Consider the following 20,441-nt stretch of genomic DNA (forward strand, 5'->3'; position numbering starts at 1 on the left):
CCTATGATTTGCCTTGTCCTGTAAACTTAAACGCTTGGTGAAGGTTTGGCTCTATACTAGGCTTGTGCCTAATTATCCAACTTCTAAGGGGTCTTTTATTGTCAACTCATTATACTGCTCATGAAGACATGGCATTCGATTCTGTAGTACATATTATGCGTAATGTGGAAAAAGGATGAATGTTGCGTAATATTCATGCAAATGGGTCCTCTATGTTTTTTATCTGTATTTATGCGCACATTGCTCGTGGGCTGTATTATGGGTCTTATTTAGATAAGACAGTGTGGTATTTTGGGGTGCATTTGTTTTTGTTAACTATGGCGGAGGCTTTCCTCGGTTACACTTTGCCTTGGGGGCAAATGTCATATTGGGGGGCTACTGTTATTACTAATATACTTAGAGTGATCCCCGTAGTAGGAGAGAGTATGCTCCGCTATGTATGAGGGGGTTGGACCGTGTGTAATGCAACTCTAAAGCGGTTTTATACTTTACACTTTCTCTTACCGTTTGTGATAGTGGCGGTTGTTTTTTTACACCTGTTTTTTTTACATGAGAAAGGGAGTAATAACCCTTTGGGTATTGAAAGAGGTACTATGTGTGTGCCCTTCCACCCCTTCTATACTATTAAAGATCTTTTTGGTTATGTTTGCTTTAGGTTCTTTTTTATATATTTAGTGTGTGTGGATCCTGAGCTGTTAGGGAATCATTTAAACTATTGGCCTGCTAATCCTATAAAAACGCCAATCCATGTTCAGCCTGAGTGGTATTTTATGTTTGCTTATGCAATCCTTCGTTCAATTCCTCATAAAGCGGGGGGGGTATATGTTATGTTTTTGTCGATTGTAGTATTATACCTAATTCCTAGTCTTCACAGAGGTAAGTATCGAAGTTTATGTTTTTACCCGTTTAATCAAGTAGTGTTTTGAGTGTTGGTTGGTAGGTTTATTAGGTTAACATGGATTGGTGCTCGCCCAGTGCGGGAGCCTTATATCATTTTGGGGCAGTGTCTTTCAGTCATTTATTTCTCTAGGTTGTTATTAAACCCTCTTTCTTTGTGGGTGTGGGACAAGCTGCTTGAATACCCTAAATTCTGTAGGAGTCGTCCTGTAGACCTGAAATGGTTTAAGTTTTTAGCTTATTTCAAGTTATTAAAATTAGTAAATCGCGAAAGTAGCGCACGTGAGTGGGCTAATAAGTGTAGAAAAATATAAATATGTCTTTTTACGGGAGTCGATATTTTGGTGATATTGTCCATGGGGAACTAGGAAAGACCTGTTCCGGTACCATGGTTTTGTGATGATAGTAGCAGTGGCTGTGTTGGTCTTTGTTATATATATAGGATGCGTAATCCTTCTTACTAAATTTTCTTATCGCCATTTCTTGAACCGTCAACGATTAGAATTTTGATGGACTATTGTGCCAATGTTGATGTTAGTAGGGTTGTGGTTTCCTTCTATAATTAACCTATATTATATAGAAGAAGTAAAACGGCCCCGGTGAAATTTTAAGGCGATTGGGAAACAATGGTACTGATCTTACGAATTTTGTCGCAATTTAGACACTCCAAGCTCTAGAGAAAGCGCTGAAAGAATTTCGTGTTATACAATTGATTCTTACATAGAAGACCAGCAGGAGACATTTAGAAAAGGAGGGTATCGTTTGTTGGATGTTGATAACCGGATGGTGGCTCCAGCAGATGTGCAAATAACTGCTTTTGTAAGAAGGTCTGATGTGCTCCATTCGTTTGCACTCCCTAAGTTACTAATTAAAGTAGATGCCATCCCAGGTCGAATTAATCGGCTTCCTATAAAAGCTTCCCAGTGTAGAATTATTTACGGGCAGTGTTCTGAAATTTGCGGGGTTAACCATAGATTTATACCGATTGTGATTGAGTTTATTCCTGAGAAATATTTTGTCATATGGTTGGAAGCTCTTAACTAAAATAAAAAATAAGCTAAAGCTTTTAAGAAGCGTTAAACTTTTAATTTAATGAACTTGTACAATGGGCAAGTAGCTTTTAGTGATAAGGTGGTCTAATATTAGGATATAGGGCTCATGCCCCTAAGGCGCCGTGAGTAGTGGCTCTTATCTTTGTGAGAGCTGGCAGAGCTAATGCGTTTGATTTAGGATCAATTCATAAGTATATATACTTGCTTTCATGGCACAAGCTGGCAGACCTAATGCATACGATTTAAGCTCGTCTTATAAGATATACTCTTGTTTGTGTGTGAATTACAAAGCTAAGCCCAGTCTCATTATGGTTAGTGTCGAGTGTCTATTTAAGACTCTAAGGAGAGTAGCTGTTTTCTTTGGAGCCTCTATCCTATTAAGCCTTTGTCAAGTGTCAGCGGACTCTTTTACTCCCTTGGGGTCGACTAAGGCTGCACTGGTGGACTGAGTAGGCGTGGTTGTTGGTGTTATCCCTTTTGTAGGGGTGCTTCTCGCTGTGGGCTTCTATACTTTGTTGGAACGTAAAATTTTGGCTATCATTATAATCCGAAAGGGTCCATCCAAGGTGAGTTATATAGGGATCTTGCAGCCTTTTAGTGACGCAGGTAAGTTGTTATGTAAAGAGTTTATTGTGCCTACACGTGCTAACGTAGGGCCCTTCATTTTGGCTCCTGCACTAATATTAACTATCAGTTTACTTGGATGGCTTTTATACCCGTATAAGTCGGCTGAAGTGTTTTATGTTTTCGGGGTGATTCTGTTTATAGTTATTACTAGAGTCAGGGTTTACGGGGTAATAATATCCGGATGGGCTTCTAACTCTAAATACTCTTTGCTAGGTGCAGTTCGTGCGATGGCGCAAAGAATTTCTTATGAGATCCCTATAGGATTTATCTTCTTTTGTGTGGTGCTGTGCTCGGGTGTGTTTATGTTTCAAGAAATTAGGGTGTTCCAACAAAGGTCCTTTTTTTTCTTTTTTCCTTTGTGCGTAGTTATAGTTGTCTGAATGCTGTGTATGCTAGCTGAAACTAATCGGGCGCCATTTGATTTTGTGGAAGGAGAGTCGGAATTAGTGTCAGGATACAACGTGGAGTACAGCGGAGGGGGGTTTGCAGTTATATTTATTGCGGAGTACTCTAGTATTCTTCTCAGAAGGGTTATAAGGGCGGCGATATTTTTCGGGGGAAATGAAGCGTTGATCGGGGTCTTTATGATGGCTTTTGCGGTCTTCTTTGTGGTTATTCGTGCTTCTTTACCTCGTTTACGTTATGATAAGTTAATGAGTTTGTGTTGGACTGTTCTTCTATGTGTCATACTTATGGCTAGTGTGTGTGTAGTAGTTCTAGTTAGGGTGTATGTAAGATAATATAAACTAGTATAATTCATTTACACTGAATGTGTCAGATAAAGTCTGTCTTACTTATGGTTAAAAGGTTGGCAATTAGACTTATTGCATTGATTATTATAAAAAACCTAAATATGAGTGTCATTGGGTTAAGCGTTCTAACTATTCTAAGTATGGGCGCCACAAGAGTCGCGATAGGGGGGGTAGAGTTGAACGGGTTGTACACCACAGACTTTGTAATAGGGTTAATGGTTACACTAACTCTATTTGTAGCAATTCTTTCCTACCTAAGGAGGGTTAAGATCCACCGGAAAGCAAGATTTAATTTAATAATTATCAGAATCAGCCTAATTTTAGTGATAAGATTCAGGGTGAGGAGGTTCTTTCTTTTTTTTTTTTTTTTTGAAAGTGTGCTAGCCCCTCTGTTGTTATTAATTGTAGGCTGAGGCTATCAGCCAGAGCGTTTACAGGCAGGGGGGTATATAGTAATCTATACGGTGTTCGGATCTCTTTTTTTCTTATGGGGGGTAAGAGAACTCTATATTAGAGGGTTGAGGAGGAGGATAAGTTCTGTGGTAAGGCTAGTAAAAAAAAGGGGAATGAGATTGTGATGGCTATACATTCTAGGGTTTCTTATCAAGCTACCAATATATCCATTTCACCTGTGACTACCTAAGGCTCACGTAGAGGCCCCAGTAGCCGGTTCGATGCTATTGGCCGGGGTGGTACTAAAATTAGGAGGGTACGGGCTGCTTCGATTTATAATAGTTATACAAATAAGGCTTAGAAGCGTTTTTTTTGTGCTGCTACTAGTGGTGAACTTGGCAGGAGGTGTCTACGCAGGATTAGCGTGTGTACGGCAAGTGGACCTAAAATGTTTGGTAGCATATTCCTCTGTAGCGCATATGAGGCTTGTGCTATTAGGAGTGCTTAGCAACACGGTATTAGGGGTAGTGGGGGCCATTATTATTATGATCGGGCATGGGTTGTGTTCATCAGGTTTGTTCAGGTATGTGAATGCTATCTATAAGATGAGGCACTCGCGTCTGCTAGTAATAAATAAAGGGGGCTTGTTAGTCTGCCCAAGTCTAGTCTTAATGTGTTTCCTGTTAAGATCAAGCAACATAGCAGCCCCTCCTAGTCTAAACTTATTTGGGGAAATCCTCGTTTTCGGCGTGGGAGGGTGAATAAGTGGAGTGTTCCTGCTTATCCTGGGTCTGATAAGCTTTATTAGGGCATGTTTTAGACTATACCTATATGGAAGTTGTTGTCACGGGAAGGGGGTGTCACACAGGGAGTCCTTAAACTTGAGAAGAGTTTGTGATGTTTTTGTTCTGGCGGCTCATTGGATACCGCTGAACTTTATGTTTATGTTTATACCCTAAACAATGAATCGTAATCCTTATTCTCGTTACTATGTACCAGGTCCAAGTCCGTGGCCCTTTTTTGTGGCTATCTCGGCAAACGGAATAGCGGTAGGGTTAATTTTGTGACTGCATCGAACTCCCAGATTTCTATTAATAGGAATGAGGTTGGGGTGTATACTATTGAGAACTTTTAGATGATGGCGAGACTTAATTCGTGAGGGAGATATTGGGTTTCATACTCGCTTCGTAATCAAGAGATTTCGTGATGGAGTTGCCCTTTTTATTCTGTCTGAAGTAATGTTCTTCTTTTCTTTTTTTTGGACTTTCTTCCATAATGCCTTAAGACCCTCGTGTGAACTAGGGATGCGATGACCCCCTCCAGGGATCCGCACGCCAAACCCGTCGTCGACAAGGCTGTTCGAGACAGGTCTTTTAATTAGGAGGGGGTTATTCGTAACTCAAGCCCATAAGAGAATGCGTTTGAAGGATTATGATGTTGGGCCATTTATTGGCCTAGTGGTAACAATTTTATGTGGGACTGTGTTCTTCCTAGTGCAACTTCGAGAATACTACTGAAACTCATACACTATTGCAGATAGGGTGTATGGAAGAGTGTTTTATTTACTAACTGGGTTTCATGGAATGCACGTAGTTGTGGGGACTCTTTGACTAATGGTGAGGTTAGTCCGACTATGGCGTGGGGAGTTTTCCAGTCAACGGCACTTTGGTTTTGAGGCTTGCATTTGGTACTGACACTTCGTAGATGTGGTATGGGTAGCATTATGATGTTTAGTATATGTGTGGTTTGGAGGATGGTTATACATGTGGTGGTTCAAAATATGAGACGGGGACGTCTATACGTTTAAGTACCCAGACGCAAAGCCTTCGTGGTATGCGTACATTCAAGAAGAGCATGCTCCGTCCTGATATAAGATTCCTGACCATTTAAAAGGTTAAAAATAGGAGTCATACAGACTAGTTAAACAGTTTTGATTTGAAATCAAGTACCAAAGCGATTCCAAGCGCTTACTAGTCTGAGTAAAGTAGTCTAATTAAGGACAGAAGACCTATGATTTTCAAGTGTTATAAGTAACCTTTACTTGAAATGGTAAGCTTTGTGGTAAGACCTATAAAATTAGTGAGATTAGGGGTAATATTGATCGGGACAATTCTTAGGGTTAGAAGAGAAGAGATAGTAGGGGTGTGACTCGGTTTAGAGCTAAATCTGTATGGATTTCTTGTAATTATAAACCCTGATGGTCACTATAGTCCTGAGCCCTGTGTAAAATATTTTGTGGTACAAAGAACGGGGTCAATTCTGATACTAGTGGGTTTTGTAACCTTGATAGAGCAGCACGTAGTGAGAGGGCTGGTGATAAGGGGGGCGGGTACAGTGTTAAAATCTGGCGTTTTCCCGCTACATTCGTGGGTCCCTTCAATTATTAAGAACAGCAGATGGTTAGCAAGAGGGTTAATATTAACTTGGCAAAAAGTCGCCCCCCTTGTCTTTTTATCAATAATTATACCCTCTAAGGGGTTGTGAGTAGTAATTGTATTGATAGCTGGAATTGGGGCAGTAGGGGGCCTTAACCAGAATTCAGTACGAGTAATAAGCGCGTACTCGTCGTTTGTGCATACATCATGAATGCTGTTAGGGCTCACATGGTCAAGAGTAGTCTTTGTAGGGTATTTTGCAGTTTACTCGCTGTCGGTAGGGCTGTTTTTTTATGGGTGCTCAATAATAAACAAAACAAGAATGGGCGGTCAGATTAGTAGAGCCGCGAGGGGTATAGGGTTACTGATACTGATGGGGATGCCTCCTTTCCTTGGCTTTCTAGCGAAAGTATTGGTGTTTCTAATGAGAGGAAGGGCTGTAATCGTGGCTTGTATTATAGGTTCAGTAATCAGGCTAAAATTCTACATTGACTTTTTTTATAGGATAGTAATAAAAAGGTTAGTAGACAAAAACAAAGCAGAATTCAAGATTATGTGGAGGATAGTGATCGGGGCTAACCTAGCAGGGGGGGCATTGATCTTGGTGAGATTTATTTAGAAACTGCTTTTAGGCCAGGGGCGTTTTGATTTCGGCTCAAAAAGAGTGGGTAAAACCACAAAAGTATGATAAAAAGGTAATTTAAAATAAAATATTTTGTTTCAAACATAACTATAGGTAGTTGTTACCTCCTTTTTGTAGAATGGTACTTTAAAAAAAAGGATTGGTTTGCATCTAATTATTAAGCCTAGGTTTTCATTCTTAAGTGAGGAAGTTAATTAACATAATAGGGCTGCTAACTTTGTTATAAATGGCTTGTACCATTTTTCCTTATAAAAAAGTAGTTTAATTTAAGAACGATAGGTTGTGGGGCTATTAGTGGTGTCAACCCTTTTTTAGCTAGATATAGTTTAAAATAAAATATTGGCTTTGGGAGCTAAAGACACTTCCATAAGTTTTCTAGAAGAATGGTTATGGGGTTAAGAGTTGCGTTTGTCTGCATTGTGTCTTTTTTGTTTACGGGGTTATTTATGCTACTAAGGGAAAAGCGGGGTCTAGACCGAGAAAAGTGCAGTCCATATGAGTGTGGATTTGAGCCTATTGGAAGAGCTCGGAGGCCCTTTTCTATCCGATTCTTTCTAGTAGCAGTTTTGTTCGTCGTGTTTGATGTAGAGGTAGTGCTGTTAATACCTTTTGCCTACATGTTCTTTTACGGTAAGAGAGTGTTAGGGATTTTGTCCTCAAGGGGTTTCCTTCTTATCTTGTTTGGGGGTCTCTACCACGAATATCGTGAGGGGTCTTTGGAATGAGTAGGTTAATACTAGAAGTGGCATTTATGCGAAACGAATTTTGATGAGAGGTGATTGTAAGAGGCTTACTTTTGCTGTTGGAAGTGTATTGTGTGTACCTGTGGTTTTCACGTCGAGAGTGCTTCTTAAGGAAGTATGGGACCAATGAAAGTTCTCAAGGATCTAATAGAAGGTTTGAAAAGGCATATCTTACTATAGCGTATAGGGAAAAAAATATTAAGAGGCTAAAATCTAGTGCGGCTCTAAGGGCTAATAAGGCTAGATGATTGGCTTCTAAGTAAGGATAAATAAAATGATAAAAATACTAAAAAAGGAAGAAGTAGGGGGTTATGGAGAAGTGGAGTCCTGGTGACGTCGATGGCTGTGATCAACAAATCACAAAGATATTGGAACCCTTTATCTGTATAGCGGAGTCTGAGGAGGGTTGTTTGGAGCAAGGTTGAGGTTAATGATCCGAATGCAACTGGGGCATCCTGGAGCAGTGTTCTTAAAAAGAGATTGATTCTATAATGTGGTGGTTACAACGCATGCCTTAATAATAATTTTTTTTGCTGTGATACCTATCTTAATTGGAGCTTTCGGTAATTGGTTGATTCCTCTGCTAGTAGGAGGTAAAGATATAATTTACCCGCGAATAAACAACTTAAGTTATTGACTATCTCCTAATGCACTATATTTACTAATACTGTCCTTTAGAACGGATAAAGGAGTTGGTGCTGGATGAACTATTTACCCCCCTTTATCTGTGTACCCCTATCATAGGGGCCCTAGGATGGATGTTCTTATTGTGTCACTACATCTAGCTGGGCTCAGCTCTCTAGTGGGGGCTATTAACTTTGCTAGGACCAATAAAAATATGCCAGTGTTAGAAATGAAAGGAGAACGAGCGGAGCTTTATGTTTTAAGGATTAGAGTTACTGCAGTTCTTTTAATTATTTCAATTCCGGTTCTAGGAGGGGGCATCACAATAATCTTGTTTGACCGAAACTTTAACACAACTTTTTTCGATCCCGCAGGAGGGGGGGACCCCGTTTTGTTCCAACATTTGTTTTGATTTTTTGGGCATCCGGAAGTGTATATTCTTATTCTACCTGCCTTTGGTGTGATATCAAAAGTAATTATGCATTGCTCTGGAAAAGAAGCGGTTTTTGGTCTAATTGGGATAGTATACGCAATAATCGGAATTGGAGGGTTAGGGTGTATGGTGTGGGCTCACCACATGTTTACCGTAGGTCTTAATGTTGATACTCGAGGCTATTTTTCTACCGCAACTATAGTAATCGCTGTTCCAACAGGGGTGAAAGTATTCAGATGACTGGCAACTATAGCAGGAAGAAAATTCAAAATAAAGCCTGCCGCCTACTGAAGTACTGGGTTTCTGTTTTTATTCACCGTGGGAGGGCTAACAGGGGTCTTACTGTCTAGGGCTTCTATGGATGTGTCTCTACACGACACATATTATGTGGTGGCTCATTTCCATTATGTGCTAAGAATAGGGGCGGTGTTTGGGGTGTTCTGTGGTCTTAACCATTGGTTGCCAAATTTTGTTGGAGTATGCTTTAATAAGAAATGGAGGAAAGCCCATTTTATAGCAATATTTTTTGGGGTAAATACTACCTTCTTTCCTCAGCATTTCTTAGGCCTAAGAGGAATGCCTCGACGGTATATAGACTACGCTGATATTTATGCTCACTGACATTGGGTGTCTTCTTATGGGTCCGCTGTGTCTTTTGGGTCTCTAATATATTTTAAGTTCCTTCTATGAGAGGCTCTAGTAAGCCAGCGAGGGGTTGTATTTAGTGGGGGTTTATGTGGTGAAATAGACTGAGCAGGTACCCGAGACCTTTATCCAGGAAGGAAGCATGTTTATAGCCAATTGCCATTTGTGTGAACTAACCCTTATAACACGTGTATCACTTATATTTATAAGAAATCGCGTAATCAATAATTTAAAGTCATGTTAATAGATGTTTTTTCTAGATTTGATGCTCACAGCTATAACTTAATTTGGTTGTCTATGCCGTTATGGTTGCTGTCTTCTATAGTGCCAATAACCGTGCTATTTAGAGACGTGTACACTAAGGGTAGAAGTACGAGCTCTTTTCGGAGTTTGGTGCTATCCTTTACTTATTCGATGATTCGATTGAACGGAAAGGGACTAAAGCTATCTGGGTTTCCTCTAGTAATAAGGGGTCTGTTCATGATAATTCTGATACTAAATCTGTCTGGAAACTTTCCATTCTTTTTCCCTGTAAGAGGGCAGTTTGTGTTCGGGTTCTCCTTTGCTTTGTCTATTTGAACTTGTTTAGTTTTATCTAGTCTTTTATGCAGATTTGAGCAGGGGTTGATGAGTCTCGTTCCAACAGGTTGCCCGTTAATCCTTGTGCCTTTTATAGTAGTGGTTGAGCTAATTAGTGGCATACTTCGCCCTTTAACATTAGTTTTACGTCTGACACTAAATCTGGGAGCTGGTAAAGTAATTCTAACTATATGCAGGAGAGAGTTAGTAGTTAGCTGGTTAAATAGCAGAAGGCTGCTTACAGGAGTTGGGGGTATTAAAGGGTTAATAATGGGCGGAGGTGTTTTTGGAGCCGCTGAAGTTGCAATCGCGTGTATTCAGTGTTATATTTTTTGTGTCTTATTGTGTCTCTATACGGAGGATCATAGAAGGTAGGTAGTTTTAAAAGCTTTGCTGAAGCGACGGCCTTGTAAGTCGTAGAAAACTATGTGTTTTAAAGCTATGATTTGAATAAAATTCCTAGGAGTTTTCTTAATAAGTATAGGCTGTTTTGTAATCTTCCGTATAAACAAACACCTTTTGTGTTTATTTGTAGGGCTTGAAATAATAAGACTAGGCTTATTGTTTGTAACCCATGTGTTTCTAATAAATCAGTTTTGGTTAATTTTACTAATTCTATGTTTAGCTGTTTGCGAAGCCAGAATTTGCTTGGCCCTTCTGGTTATGGTGATGCGACTATGCGGAGACGATTTGATGTCAAGGTTACTAAGAGATGGCTCGTAAAAATAGTATCATACAATTAAAAAGTAACTTAGGGTTACTTTTACTGATTCTGATTGGATACTTATTTATTCTTAGAGGGAGGACCTTTGGAAAAGCTTATTTATTGGAAGTTACTGTTTGAGAGAGTAATTGTCTCTCATTTAGCTTCAGAGTTCTACTAGATAGCGTAAGAATAGTCTTTGTTGGGACGGTTTTGGTAATTAGAGGAAGTGTAGCAACCTACTGCAAGTGGTATATAGCTGGAGAGCCATACTACAAGCGGTTTATGGGATTAGTATGGTTGTTTGTGCTGTCTATAGTGTTTATAATCTTAGTTCCTAATTTAGTAATACTTTTAATTGGTTGAGACGGGCTAGGGCTCACCTCATTCCTATTAGTGGCTTATTACCAGAACAATAAGAGGTTATCTGCGGCTATGTTGACAGCTTTGACTAATCGAATTGGGGATGTTTTTCGTACTTTTTAGAGTTTCTATTTTTTTAAGAGAAGGGGGGTGGTTAATTTATATATACCACCCAGTGCAGACATGGGTTAATTTAGGGTTTGTGGTAGTTCTTGCAGGTATAACTAAAAGCGCACAAATGCCGTTTTGCGCATGGCTACCTGCTGCCATGGCGGCACCCACACCGGTCTCCTCTTTGGTGCATTCTTCGACATTGGTGACAGCTGGGGTTTATTTGATTCTTCGCTCTTTTTATATTATCAGAGCTAATCCCTTTGTGACTCAAATACTTATAGTCTTAAGACTATTTACTCTAATATTAGCGGGGTCAAGGGCTGTGTTTGCGTTTGACCTAAAAAAGGTAATCGCACTCTCGACTTTGAGGCAGTTAAGGTTAATAATATTCTCGATTTCAATCCTTCTTCCGTCTGTAGCTTTTTTTCATTTAGTAACCCATGCGGTATTTAAAGCTTTGTTGTTTCTAGGCGCAGGGGGTGTTATTCATAGAAACCAAAGAATCCAAGATATCCGGGGGTTAAGAAGCTTGTGGCAAGGATTACCGGTAAGAATGGGTGCAATAACGGTTGCAATTGTGTCCTTGAGAGGGGCCCCGTTTATAAGAGGGTTTTTCTCTAAAGACCTAATAATTGAGCTAAGAATGATAGACAGAAGAATAACTTATGGGTGCTATTTATTAGAGCTAACAGGTTTAATCTTCACTTCTTTTTATAGGGCACGGATTGTATTTAGAGTAATACTTGGGTCTAATTACGTTAATAGCAGAAGTTTGCGGATTAATGAGCACTTAAATATACAAACTCCTTTTCTTAGCCTGTATATTGGGGCTATTATCTTAGGAGGGGTATTAGGGAGGAAAATAGAGAGGTTTGGGTTTGTAGTAGTTCTTGAGAAATATGAGAGAGTCAGAGTATTTCTTATTCCCTTTGTAGGGTTAATTTTGTGATGAGGAGTGCTTAGAAAATTAGGGTCTAAGCCTTGGTCGTCAGCCAAACTATTAAGATTCTTTTTGAGAATGTGGCTCATAGAGAGGCTAACCTCCCACCCCAGAAAAATGGCCTTCTTTAAGGGGTCCAGGATGGTAGCTCAAAGTCTGGATCAAGGTTGACTAGAGCTATTGGGCCCTCAAGGTGCCCATAAGGGACTAGGTCAACTCAGCTGTTTGAATGAAATTGTTCAGAAAAATTATTTTACCTACCAGCTGGTAGTATGAGGGCTGGTGGTAGCGGGGGGCGTAAGCTTAATTATGTTTATATAATGAGAGTTATAGTCATATGTGTAATTTTGATGGCTGTGTTTTCGATTGTCTTAATTGCCAAGCAACCTATTTCTTTAGGGCTAGTGCTATTGAGGGGGTCTATAATTGCATGTGTGGAGGTTGCACTGGAGGTTAGAAGGTTGTTAGGGTTCTTATTGTTCCTAACTTACGTTAGGGGTGTAATAGTCCTGTTCTTGTATGTTTTAAGGATCTACCCCAATGAAGTGTATCGTTTTAATCTAGAGTTTATGGTTCTCGTCAGAAGGTGTTGTGCCAGAGCGGTCCTTATGGGTCTTATGAATTACGAGTACAGAGAAATTAGCGGGTCTTTGTTTCTAAGTTTCATGGCTGAAAGAAGCGGGTTAAGGTTATATATCCTAATAGCTGGTGTGTTACTGTTTGTAATATTAGTGGTGTCGTATTTGTGCATAAAAACCATGGTGCCTTTACGAAGAGTAAAATAAACCTAAAATAGAAGATACAGTAGCTTAATTAAAGCGTCTCATTGAAAATGAGGAAGATGGATACTTTAGTACCTTGTGTCAAATCTGTAGGAGGGTTTGATTATGGCCCTAAATTTATGGGCAAAATGCTTCTCATGATTCTAAATGCGGGCTTGAACAAATTAAGTGCAAGTTCAACATCAGTGGGGAAAATTGGTTAATAAAGGAAACTTTAACCCAGCTTTTTGACAAATTCGGGGTCAATTGATGAATGCCAGCAGCCGCGGTTAGATTCAGTTCGAATATAAATTTAAGCGGATTGGTTAGAGTCAATGTTGTGTTATAAAACTATAAAAAAACTATAGGTGCAGTGTAATGTTAACGGTTTTTTGTGGTTATATTCCTAAAGTTTTAGTGAGCTTCTAACGAATCTATGAAGTGAAACCAGGATTAGATACCCTGTTATCCATAGTTTAAAACAAAAGTTCCTCTTAACTAAACATTTGGTTGTCAAAGAGAAATAAATAGGCGGTGTCTGAGATAGAAAACAGGGGATCCTGGGTGTTAAAGGATAACCCACCTACATTTGAGCCTTGTCTTATTAGTGCGTGTGTATGGTTGTTTACTCTAATATGGTGAGTGTCCGGGTAAAATTTTTGGTTATTACTGAAGCTAACTCTTATTTTACTTGCTGAGTTCGGTAAGGTAAGTTACTTTTAGTTAGGTGCAGCTACTAGAATTGGCTATATGCCCATGTAGCACAACTTCAAAAATAATTCAGATTGACATGCAGCTTATGACAAGGTTAATCTGGGATACAGATGTAACTTAAGCAATAATTCAAAGATTGAGCTACTAAAAGGTAGCTCAACTAAGTAGACAAATAAGATAAGAAAACTTGCCTTTGAAGAAGGACTTGTAAGTAAGGGTTAAAAATAAAATTACCCTGAATACAATCAGATGAGTACTAATCGCCCGTCGCTCGCGGGGAAACCTGTGAAAAGTCGTAACAAGGTAGCAGTAACGGAAGTTGCTGCTAGGCTATAATATGCATATATAGTAAATAATATTATATTTGCCTTCCAAGCAAAAGTTCTAATGAAATTAGTGTATGCTGGCCAAATAGTTTAAGCTAAAACGTTGAGCTGTTAATTCAAAATCGCAGTAATTTGCTTTGGCTTGCTTAAGTAGTTTAGGGAAAACATAAGATTTTCATTCTTAAGTCAGATAGTATTTCTCTTAAGTTGTGCTTAGTAGTTAATGTTAATATAACTGAGAACTGCAAATTCTCCATAGTCTAGTTAGGCCTAAGCTTAGTGCCACGTGGGGGATGATCCAGTTGCTTTGATGAAGCAAAGTTCAAAAGTAGTTTTTTGGCACTTAGAACTTCGAAGCGTTATAAAGAAAAATTGTAGTAAGTAGGGCTTTGATTCCTAAAGAAAAAGTTAATCTTCTTCTTCATAAATAAGTTAAAAGTAGTTAATATATAACTTAGAATTGTCAGTTCTAGATTCCTCTTACTGAGGCTTTTTATAATTTATCTTTTTTAAAGAGACGTGCATAATTGTTTTGTGAAAAGTGCACTTGAATTAAAATAGTATAAATAAATTTTAGTACCTTTTGCATAAGGGTTTTTCAAGACAAGTTTAAGAATTTAATTTTCCCGAATAAAAGAGAGTTATTTTTTTGAGTTAAGAAATCGTGGCAGAGATTTAATTAAACTAAAGAATAGCGGCTAGATACTATTCGCGCTTTTAGATATCTGGTTGGCTTAAAAAGATGTGTAAGCATTTTCCTTAACTATTTAAGGGGTAAAATTTTTTGGGTTAAGCTGAAAAATACTAAAATTGATGTTAAAAAAAAATTGGGTTTCTATAGGCTTTAAACTGGCTATTAGATATTAGTGTATTTTAACTAAAACCAGATGGGGAAAAAAGATTAATTGGGTTATTCATTTACTTTAAAATAAGCCTATGGTTGTAGGACCAGTGACTATGATAAAAACGAGTAAAAATATTATTTATTTGGTATTACTATTTTGTTTTACCTTAAAAAACTAAAGGCTAAATAAAAGTTTTTAAACGAATTCGGCAAACTAAACTTCTCGACTGTTTAACAAAAACATTTCCTTTTGATGTAAGTAAAAGGTAGTCCCTGCCCAGTGCAACTAGAGTAATGTTTGTTGTAAACGGCGGCGTTAACGTGAGCGTCCTAAGGTAGCGCGATAATTTGCCTTTCAATTGAAGGATGGTATGAAAGGGTTAACGAAGAAGGTGCTGTGTCTGAAAATTTAATTTAAACTAACTTTAAGGTGAAGAGGCCTTTATGTAAAAGAAGGACGACAAGACCCTATGAAGCTTTATCTTAATTGGAGTTTTTGGCTCTTATACGATTTTGATGGGAGATCAGTGAAAATAAGTCTTTCACTATTATATAAATCTAACTCGTATTTCCTAACTTTATATGTGTGGCTAGCTACTCTAGGGATAACAGCGCAATTTCTCCCGAAAGATGGTATTGGAGGGGAAGATTGCGACCTCGATGTTGGCTTTAGATATCCTAGAGGCGTAGAAGCTTCTAATGGTGGGTCTGTTCGCCCTTTAAAATCTAACATGAGCTGAGTTCAGAACGGCGTGAGCTAGTTCAGTTTCTATCCTCTTTTAAAAATGAGCTAATTTTGTACGAAAGGACTTTTTCGCTAAAGCAACGCTTTGCCCTGGCTCTGTCATTGCTTAAATAATGCTACGCAATAAACTGATTAGTTTATAAAAAGGGTTGCCTTTTATGAAGCTGAAGGCCAATTAGTGGCGGTAGGGCGTGTCGTTGGTTCTTGTTAAAATTAGTATTGCTATTTTATTAAAAAATAGGGTTAAAACGGGTTGCAAATTAGGTAAAAAATAAAACAGTCTATTAATGCAGCCAAAAAGCAGCAATCACCCACCTAAAGAATAAAACAAGGGTTCTAAAAAGGCGGTGTGTAATGGATTTGTGCTAGTAACAGACAAAAAAAAACCAAACACTGTGGAAACCCTTAAGAATGAGGTTTTATAGTGTACCGCATTTCCTGTTACCGGCCGGTACAGTGACCGCAAGGCCTGTTCTCCTGTCCTTTTACACGGAAACCCTGTTGCTGATGCATGTAAAAAGCCCTTAGTTAAGATAACTTATAAGTCAAAGTAAAACTTAATTTTACTTGACATTGTGTATTTTATTGAAAATCTAGTTGCGAATGCCCATACCTGTCCAAACTTGTTTTAGATTATGCTTTACAACCTGTTGTAGATAAGGTTTTGAACCCTTTACAGTGAGTAAGCATTTTTCAGAGTCATGTGAGACTTAACCTAATTAGTGGTAGAAAAAAACAAACTTAAACCTAAATTCTAAAGCTATTTGCTTCCTGTGGTTAATTGTAAACTGCAGGAGAAATGGATCTAAGGTGTTAATTTTTTTCGTTTGCCCTAATTTTGGTTGCTCATGTGATTTTTTGGGGTTTGAAAACTAGACTATCTGTATCTTAAAATCAAAAAATAAATAGAAATCAAGTCATATGAAAGTTCCCAAAGCGTAATTCATGGGTCACTTAAAGTCTAAGCAAAAAAGTAAATCAAAAATAAAATAAAATCAAAATGACACACTAATGCCTGGGGGGGCTGATCTGGAGGGGAGGAAATAGGAAAGCAGGTTAAATAGAGGTGACAAAAATGTGGTGTGCAGCAACAAAATGAAGCTAAATAAAATTGTGAAACGTAGAAGCGTGAGCTTGTAAACAAGGTTGTGAGCGTCTTAAAAAGTAAGTGTTAACAATAGTATGTAATATTAACACGCCTAAAAGGGGGTTAGGTGGGTTATAAACTTACAAAGACTACAAGTGATGAAGTTTATGTCTGGTCCTGAGGTCCCTTTTAAGTGAGTTAGTTTCGTATAAAAGGTTTTTAAGCAAAGCAATGTTCTGTCACAGATCTGAGTGCTATAGACAATATTGTATAGGGCCTTTTTATGTAAATAAACGTGGCGTTAGGCTGTTAAATGTGCTGGTTATAGGATGGTTACATAGCAATAATTACTATATTTGCCTTCTGGGCAAAAATTTTAATGAAATTAGTGTACGCTGGGTGAATAAATTAAGCTAGAATGTTGAGCTGTTAATTGAAAATCCCAGTAATTTGCTTAGGGTATAAGATTCTTATTCTCAAGCCAGATAGCCTGTCTCTTAAGTTGTGTTTAGTTGCTAATGTTAATATAACTGAGAGCTACAAATTCTTCCTAGCTTAGTTGTACGTGGGGGGATGGCCCAGTTGCTTTGATGAAGCTAAGCTCAAAAGTAGTTTATTGCTCTGAGGTGTTATAAAGAAGTATTATAGTACGTAGGACTTTGATTCCTAAAGAAAAAGTTAAAGCTTTTCTTTATAAACAATTTAAGAGGAGTTAATTAGTTTTAGGCTCATCTCACTGAGGTTTTTTAGAATTTATCTTTCTAAAGAAATGCACACGATTGCCTCATAAAAAGCTTACTTGAAGTAAAGTGGGGCAAATAAATTTTAGTACTTCTCTGCATAAGGGTAAAGCGAAGAGGCCTGTGTGTAAAAGAAGAGCAACAAGACCCTGCGAAGCTTTATTTTAATTGAAGTTTTTGGGTTTGTTAACCCAAAAGCTTATGCATAGCTTTAAGGTCTCTTTTAAGCGAGCGAGTTTTTAGCTAAAGCAATACTTTGTGACGGATCTGTAATGACATAAATAATATTGTATAATAGGCTGATTAACTTATAAAAAGGGTTCTTTTTATGTAAATGAGTGTGTTGCTTAGTGATAGATTGTTGAATGTGTTGGGCACTAGAGAGGCTGTATGAGAGTGGCTTAGGCAGGGGTTTGCTGCAAAAAAAGGCTTACTGTTAAGGGGTGTGTGAGATGGTTTTTTTTCATATAAAAACTGAGTGTTTAGAATAGACGTTGGAGGAGGGGACTTATGTCAGGGCGGAGGGGGTGACACTGTTAGGGTGCTCCCATTACCTGAAACTATTTCAGCTGTTGGAGATGCTGTTGTGAATGGTGTCGCTGAAGTTGTTCCTGATAATCAGGAGGAAGGGGGCCCCCATGCTGAGGGTGGCTATGTTCCTTTAGAAGAACAAATAGCTGTTGTGGAGCCTGAAGTCCCAGCTAATGTCTGTCAGCCAGTCGAGCAGAGAAATGTGGTTGTAAGTGAAGAAGACAGTGTTCCTGATGTTAGTAAAGACGGGGTCAGTAGTTATTAATGCTCATAGTTAAAGTTTATTGGTGTATTAATAGTTATAATTTATTAAAATAATCCATAAGATAAGCAAAATTACAGTTAATTCGTTTATTGTTAGGCTGTTATGGTCTATTTAAAAACTGGTCAATACGGGTCTCCTTACACCTAATTAACTTGGTTTTAGTGTATGCTTGAAAGGCTACAAAGCCTTTGCGGGGAGTAAGCATTCTTCAGGACCACATGAGATTCAACCTAATTATTGGCAGAGAAAGTGGTGAATTTGACCCTTAAATTCTAAGTTACTTGGGCTCTATAGCTAATTGTAAGCTGTAGGATAATGGGGATTTGAGACGTTTATTTCCTCATTTACCCCAGCTCTGGTTGCTCATGTGGTTTTCGGTTCGAAAACGAGGCGTGTATCTTAAAAATAAAAAAATTTTTGAAGCGTAAGTTGTTGGTCGCTTTAAGTCTAATTAAAAATAAAGTAAAAATGGAGCAAAAACAAAGTTGGACACTTAACACTTTGGGTGTCTTCAGAGGTGTAAAAAGGGGGGTCCAAGCTTATGTGTACTCATAAAAAAATGCGGTGTGCGGGGGGTTTGTGCCTGTATATATAACAAAAATTCATGAGGTGGCCGAGGAAGAGGTGGTGAGCTGTAAACTCATAAACAAGGTGTAGGCCTTTCTTATGAGATGGTTGGTAACAATACTGTGAATAATATTAACACGCCTAAGAGGGTTGGTCCGTGACGAAGTACTAATAAGTTGGTGAAGATTATGAATGACAGGTTCTATGATTTGCCTTGTCCTGTAAACTTAAACGCTTGGTGAAGGTTTGGCTCTATACTAGGCTTGTGCCTAATTATCCAACTTCTAAGGGGTCTTTTATTGTCAACTCATTATACTGCTCATGAAGACATGGCATTCGATTCTGTAGTACATATTATGCGTAATGTGGAAAAAGGATGAATGTTGCGTAATATTCATGCAAATGGGTCCTCTATGTTTTTTATCTGTATTTATGCGCACATTGCTCGTGGGCTGTATTATGGGTCTTATTTAGATAAGACAGTGTGGTATTTTGGGGTGCATTTGTTTTTGTTAACTATGGCGGAGGCTTTCCTCGGTTACACTTTGCCTTGGGGGCAAATGTCATATTGGGGGGCTACTGTTATTACTAATATACTTAGAGTGATCCCCGTAGTAGGAGAGAGTATGCTCCGCTATGTATGAGGGGGTTGGACCGTGTGTAATGCAACTCTAAAGCGGTTTTATACTTTACACTTTCTCTTACCGTTTGTGATAGTGGCGGTTGTTTTTTTACACCTGTTTTTTTTACATGAGAAAGGGAGTAATAACCCTTTGGGTATTGAAAGAGGTACTATGTGTGTGCCCTTCCACCCCTTCTATACTATTAAAGATCTTTTTGGTTATGTTTGCTTTAGGTTCTTTTTTATATATTTAGTGTGTGTGGATCCTGAGCTGTTAGGGAATCATTTAAACTATTGGCCTGCTAATCCTATAAAAACGCCAATCCATGTTCAGCCTGAGTGGTATTTTATGTTTGCTTATGCAATCCTTCGTTCAATTCCTCATAAAGCGGGGGGGGTATATGTTATGTTTTTGTCGATTGTAGTATTATACCTAATTCCTAGTCTTCACAGAGGTAAGTATCGAAGTTTATGTTTTTACCCGTTTAATCAAGTAGTGTTTTGAGTGTTGGTTGGTAGGTTTATTAGGTTAACATGGATTGGTGCTCGCCCAGTGCGGGAGCCTTATATCATTTTGGGGCAGTGTCTTTCAGTCATTTATTTCTCTAGGTTGTTATTAAACCCTCTTTCTTTGTGGGTGTGGGACAAGCTGCTTGAATACCCTAAATTCTGTAGGAGTCGTCCTGTAGACCTGAAATGGTTTAAGTTTTTAGCTTATTTCAAGTTATTAAAATTAGTAAATCGCGAAAGTAGCGCACGTGAGTGGGCTAATAAGTGTAGAAAAATATAAATATGTCTTTTTACGGGAGTCGATATTTTGGTGATATTGTCCATGGGGAACTAGGGAAAGACCTGTTCCGGTACCATGGTTTTGTGATGATAGTAGCAGTGGCTGTGTTGGTCTTTGTTATATATATAGGATGCGTAATCCTTCTTACTAAATTTTCTTATCGCCATTTCTTGAACCGTCAACGATTAGAATTTTGATGGACTATTGTGCCAATGTTGATGTTAGTAGGGTTGTGGTTTCCTTCTATAATTAACCTATATTATATAGAAGAAGTAAAACGGCCCCGGTGAAATTTTAAGGCGATTGGGAAACAATGGTACTGATCTTACGAATTTTGTCGCAATTTAGACACTCAAGCTCTAGAGAAAGCGCTGAAAGAATTTCGTGTTATACAATTGATTCTTACATAGAAGACCAGCAGGAGACATTTAGAAAAGGGAGGGTATCGTTTGTTGGATGTTGATAACCGGATGGTGGCTCCAGCAGATGTGCAAATAACTGCTTTTGTAAGAAGGTCTGATGTGCTCCATTCGTTTGCACTCCCTAAGTTACTAATTAAAGTAGAT

The 20,441-nt window shown here is 38.5% G+C and overlaps 3 protein-coding genes and 5 pseudogenes across 3 annotated transcripts; all 8 read left to right on the forward strand.

Annotated features, from left to right (window-relative positions):
- The first annotated feature begins 60 nt into the window (after positions 1-60).
- On the forward strand, positions 61-1,822 carry LOC134704439 (cytochrome b-like; annotated as a pseudogene).
- A 336-nt stretch (positions 1,823-2,158) lies between these two features.
- LOC134704443 (NADH-ubiquinone oxidoreductase chain 1-like) lies at positions 2,159-3,316 on the forward strand (annotated as a pseudogene).
- A 56-nt stretch (positions 3,317-3,372) lies between these two features.
- LOC134704447 (NADH-ubiquinone oxidoreductase chain 4-like) lies at positions 3,373-4,680 on the forward strand (annotated as a pseudogene).
- Positions 4,681-4,683: 3 nt separating this feature from the next.
- On the forward strand, positions 4,684-5,619 carry LOC134704444 (cytochrome c oxidase subunit 3-like). The gene is given in 1 exon segment (XM_063563563.1): positions 4,684-5,619. A coding segment is annotated over 1 exon segment (936 nt).
- A 148-nt stretch (positions 5,620-5,767) lies between these two features.
- LOC134704440 (NADH-ubiquinone oxidoreductase chain 2-like) lies at positions 5,768-6,715 on the forward strand. Its single transcript, XM_063563561.1, is given in 1 exon segment — positions 5,768-6,715. A coding segment is annotated over 1 exon segment (948 nt).
- A 1,116-nt stretch (positions 6,716-7,831) lies between these two features.
- On the forward strand, positions 7,832-8,518 carry LOC134704445 (cytochrome c oxidase subunit 1-like; annotated as a pseudogene).
- Positions 8,519-9,421: 903 nt separating this feature from the next.
- On the forward strand, positions 9,422-17,896 carry LOC134704446 (ATP synthase subunit a-like; annotated as a pseudogene).
- A 671-nt stretch (positions 17,897-18,567) lies between these two features.
- LOC134704441 (cytochrome b-like) lies at positions 18,568-20,434 on the forward strand. Its single transcript, XM_063563562.1, is given in 1 exon segment — positions 18,568-20,434. A coding segment is annotated over 1 exon segment (1,308 nt). The 3' UTR covers positions 19,876-20,434.
- Positions 20,435-20,441: the final 7 nt, after the last annotated feature.

The sequence above is a fragment of the Mytilus trossulus genome, unplaced genomic scaffold, assembly GCF_036588685.1.
Source record: "Mytilus trossulus isolate FHL-02 unplaced genomic scaffold, PNRI_Mtr1.1.1.hap1 h1tg001415l__unscaffolded, whole genome shotgun sequence".
Classification (NCBI taxonomy): domain Eukaryota; kingdom Metazoa; phylum Mollusca; class Bivalvia; order Mytilida; family Mytilidae; genus Mytilus; species Mytilus trossulus.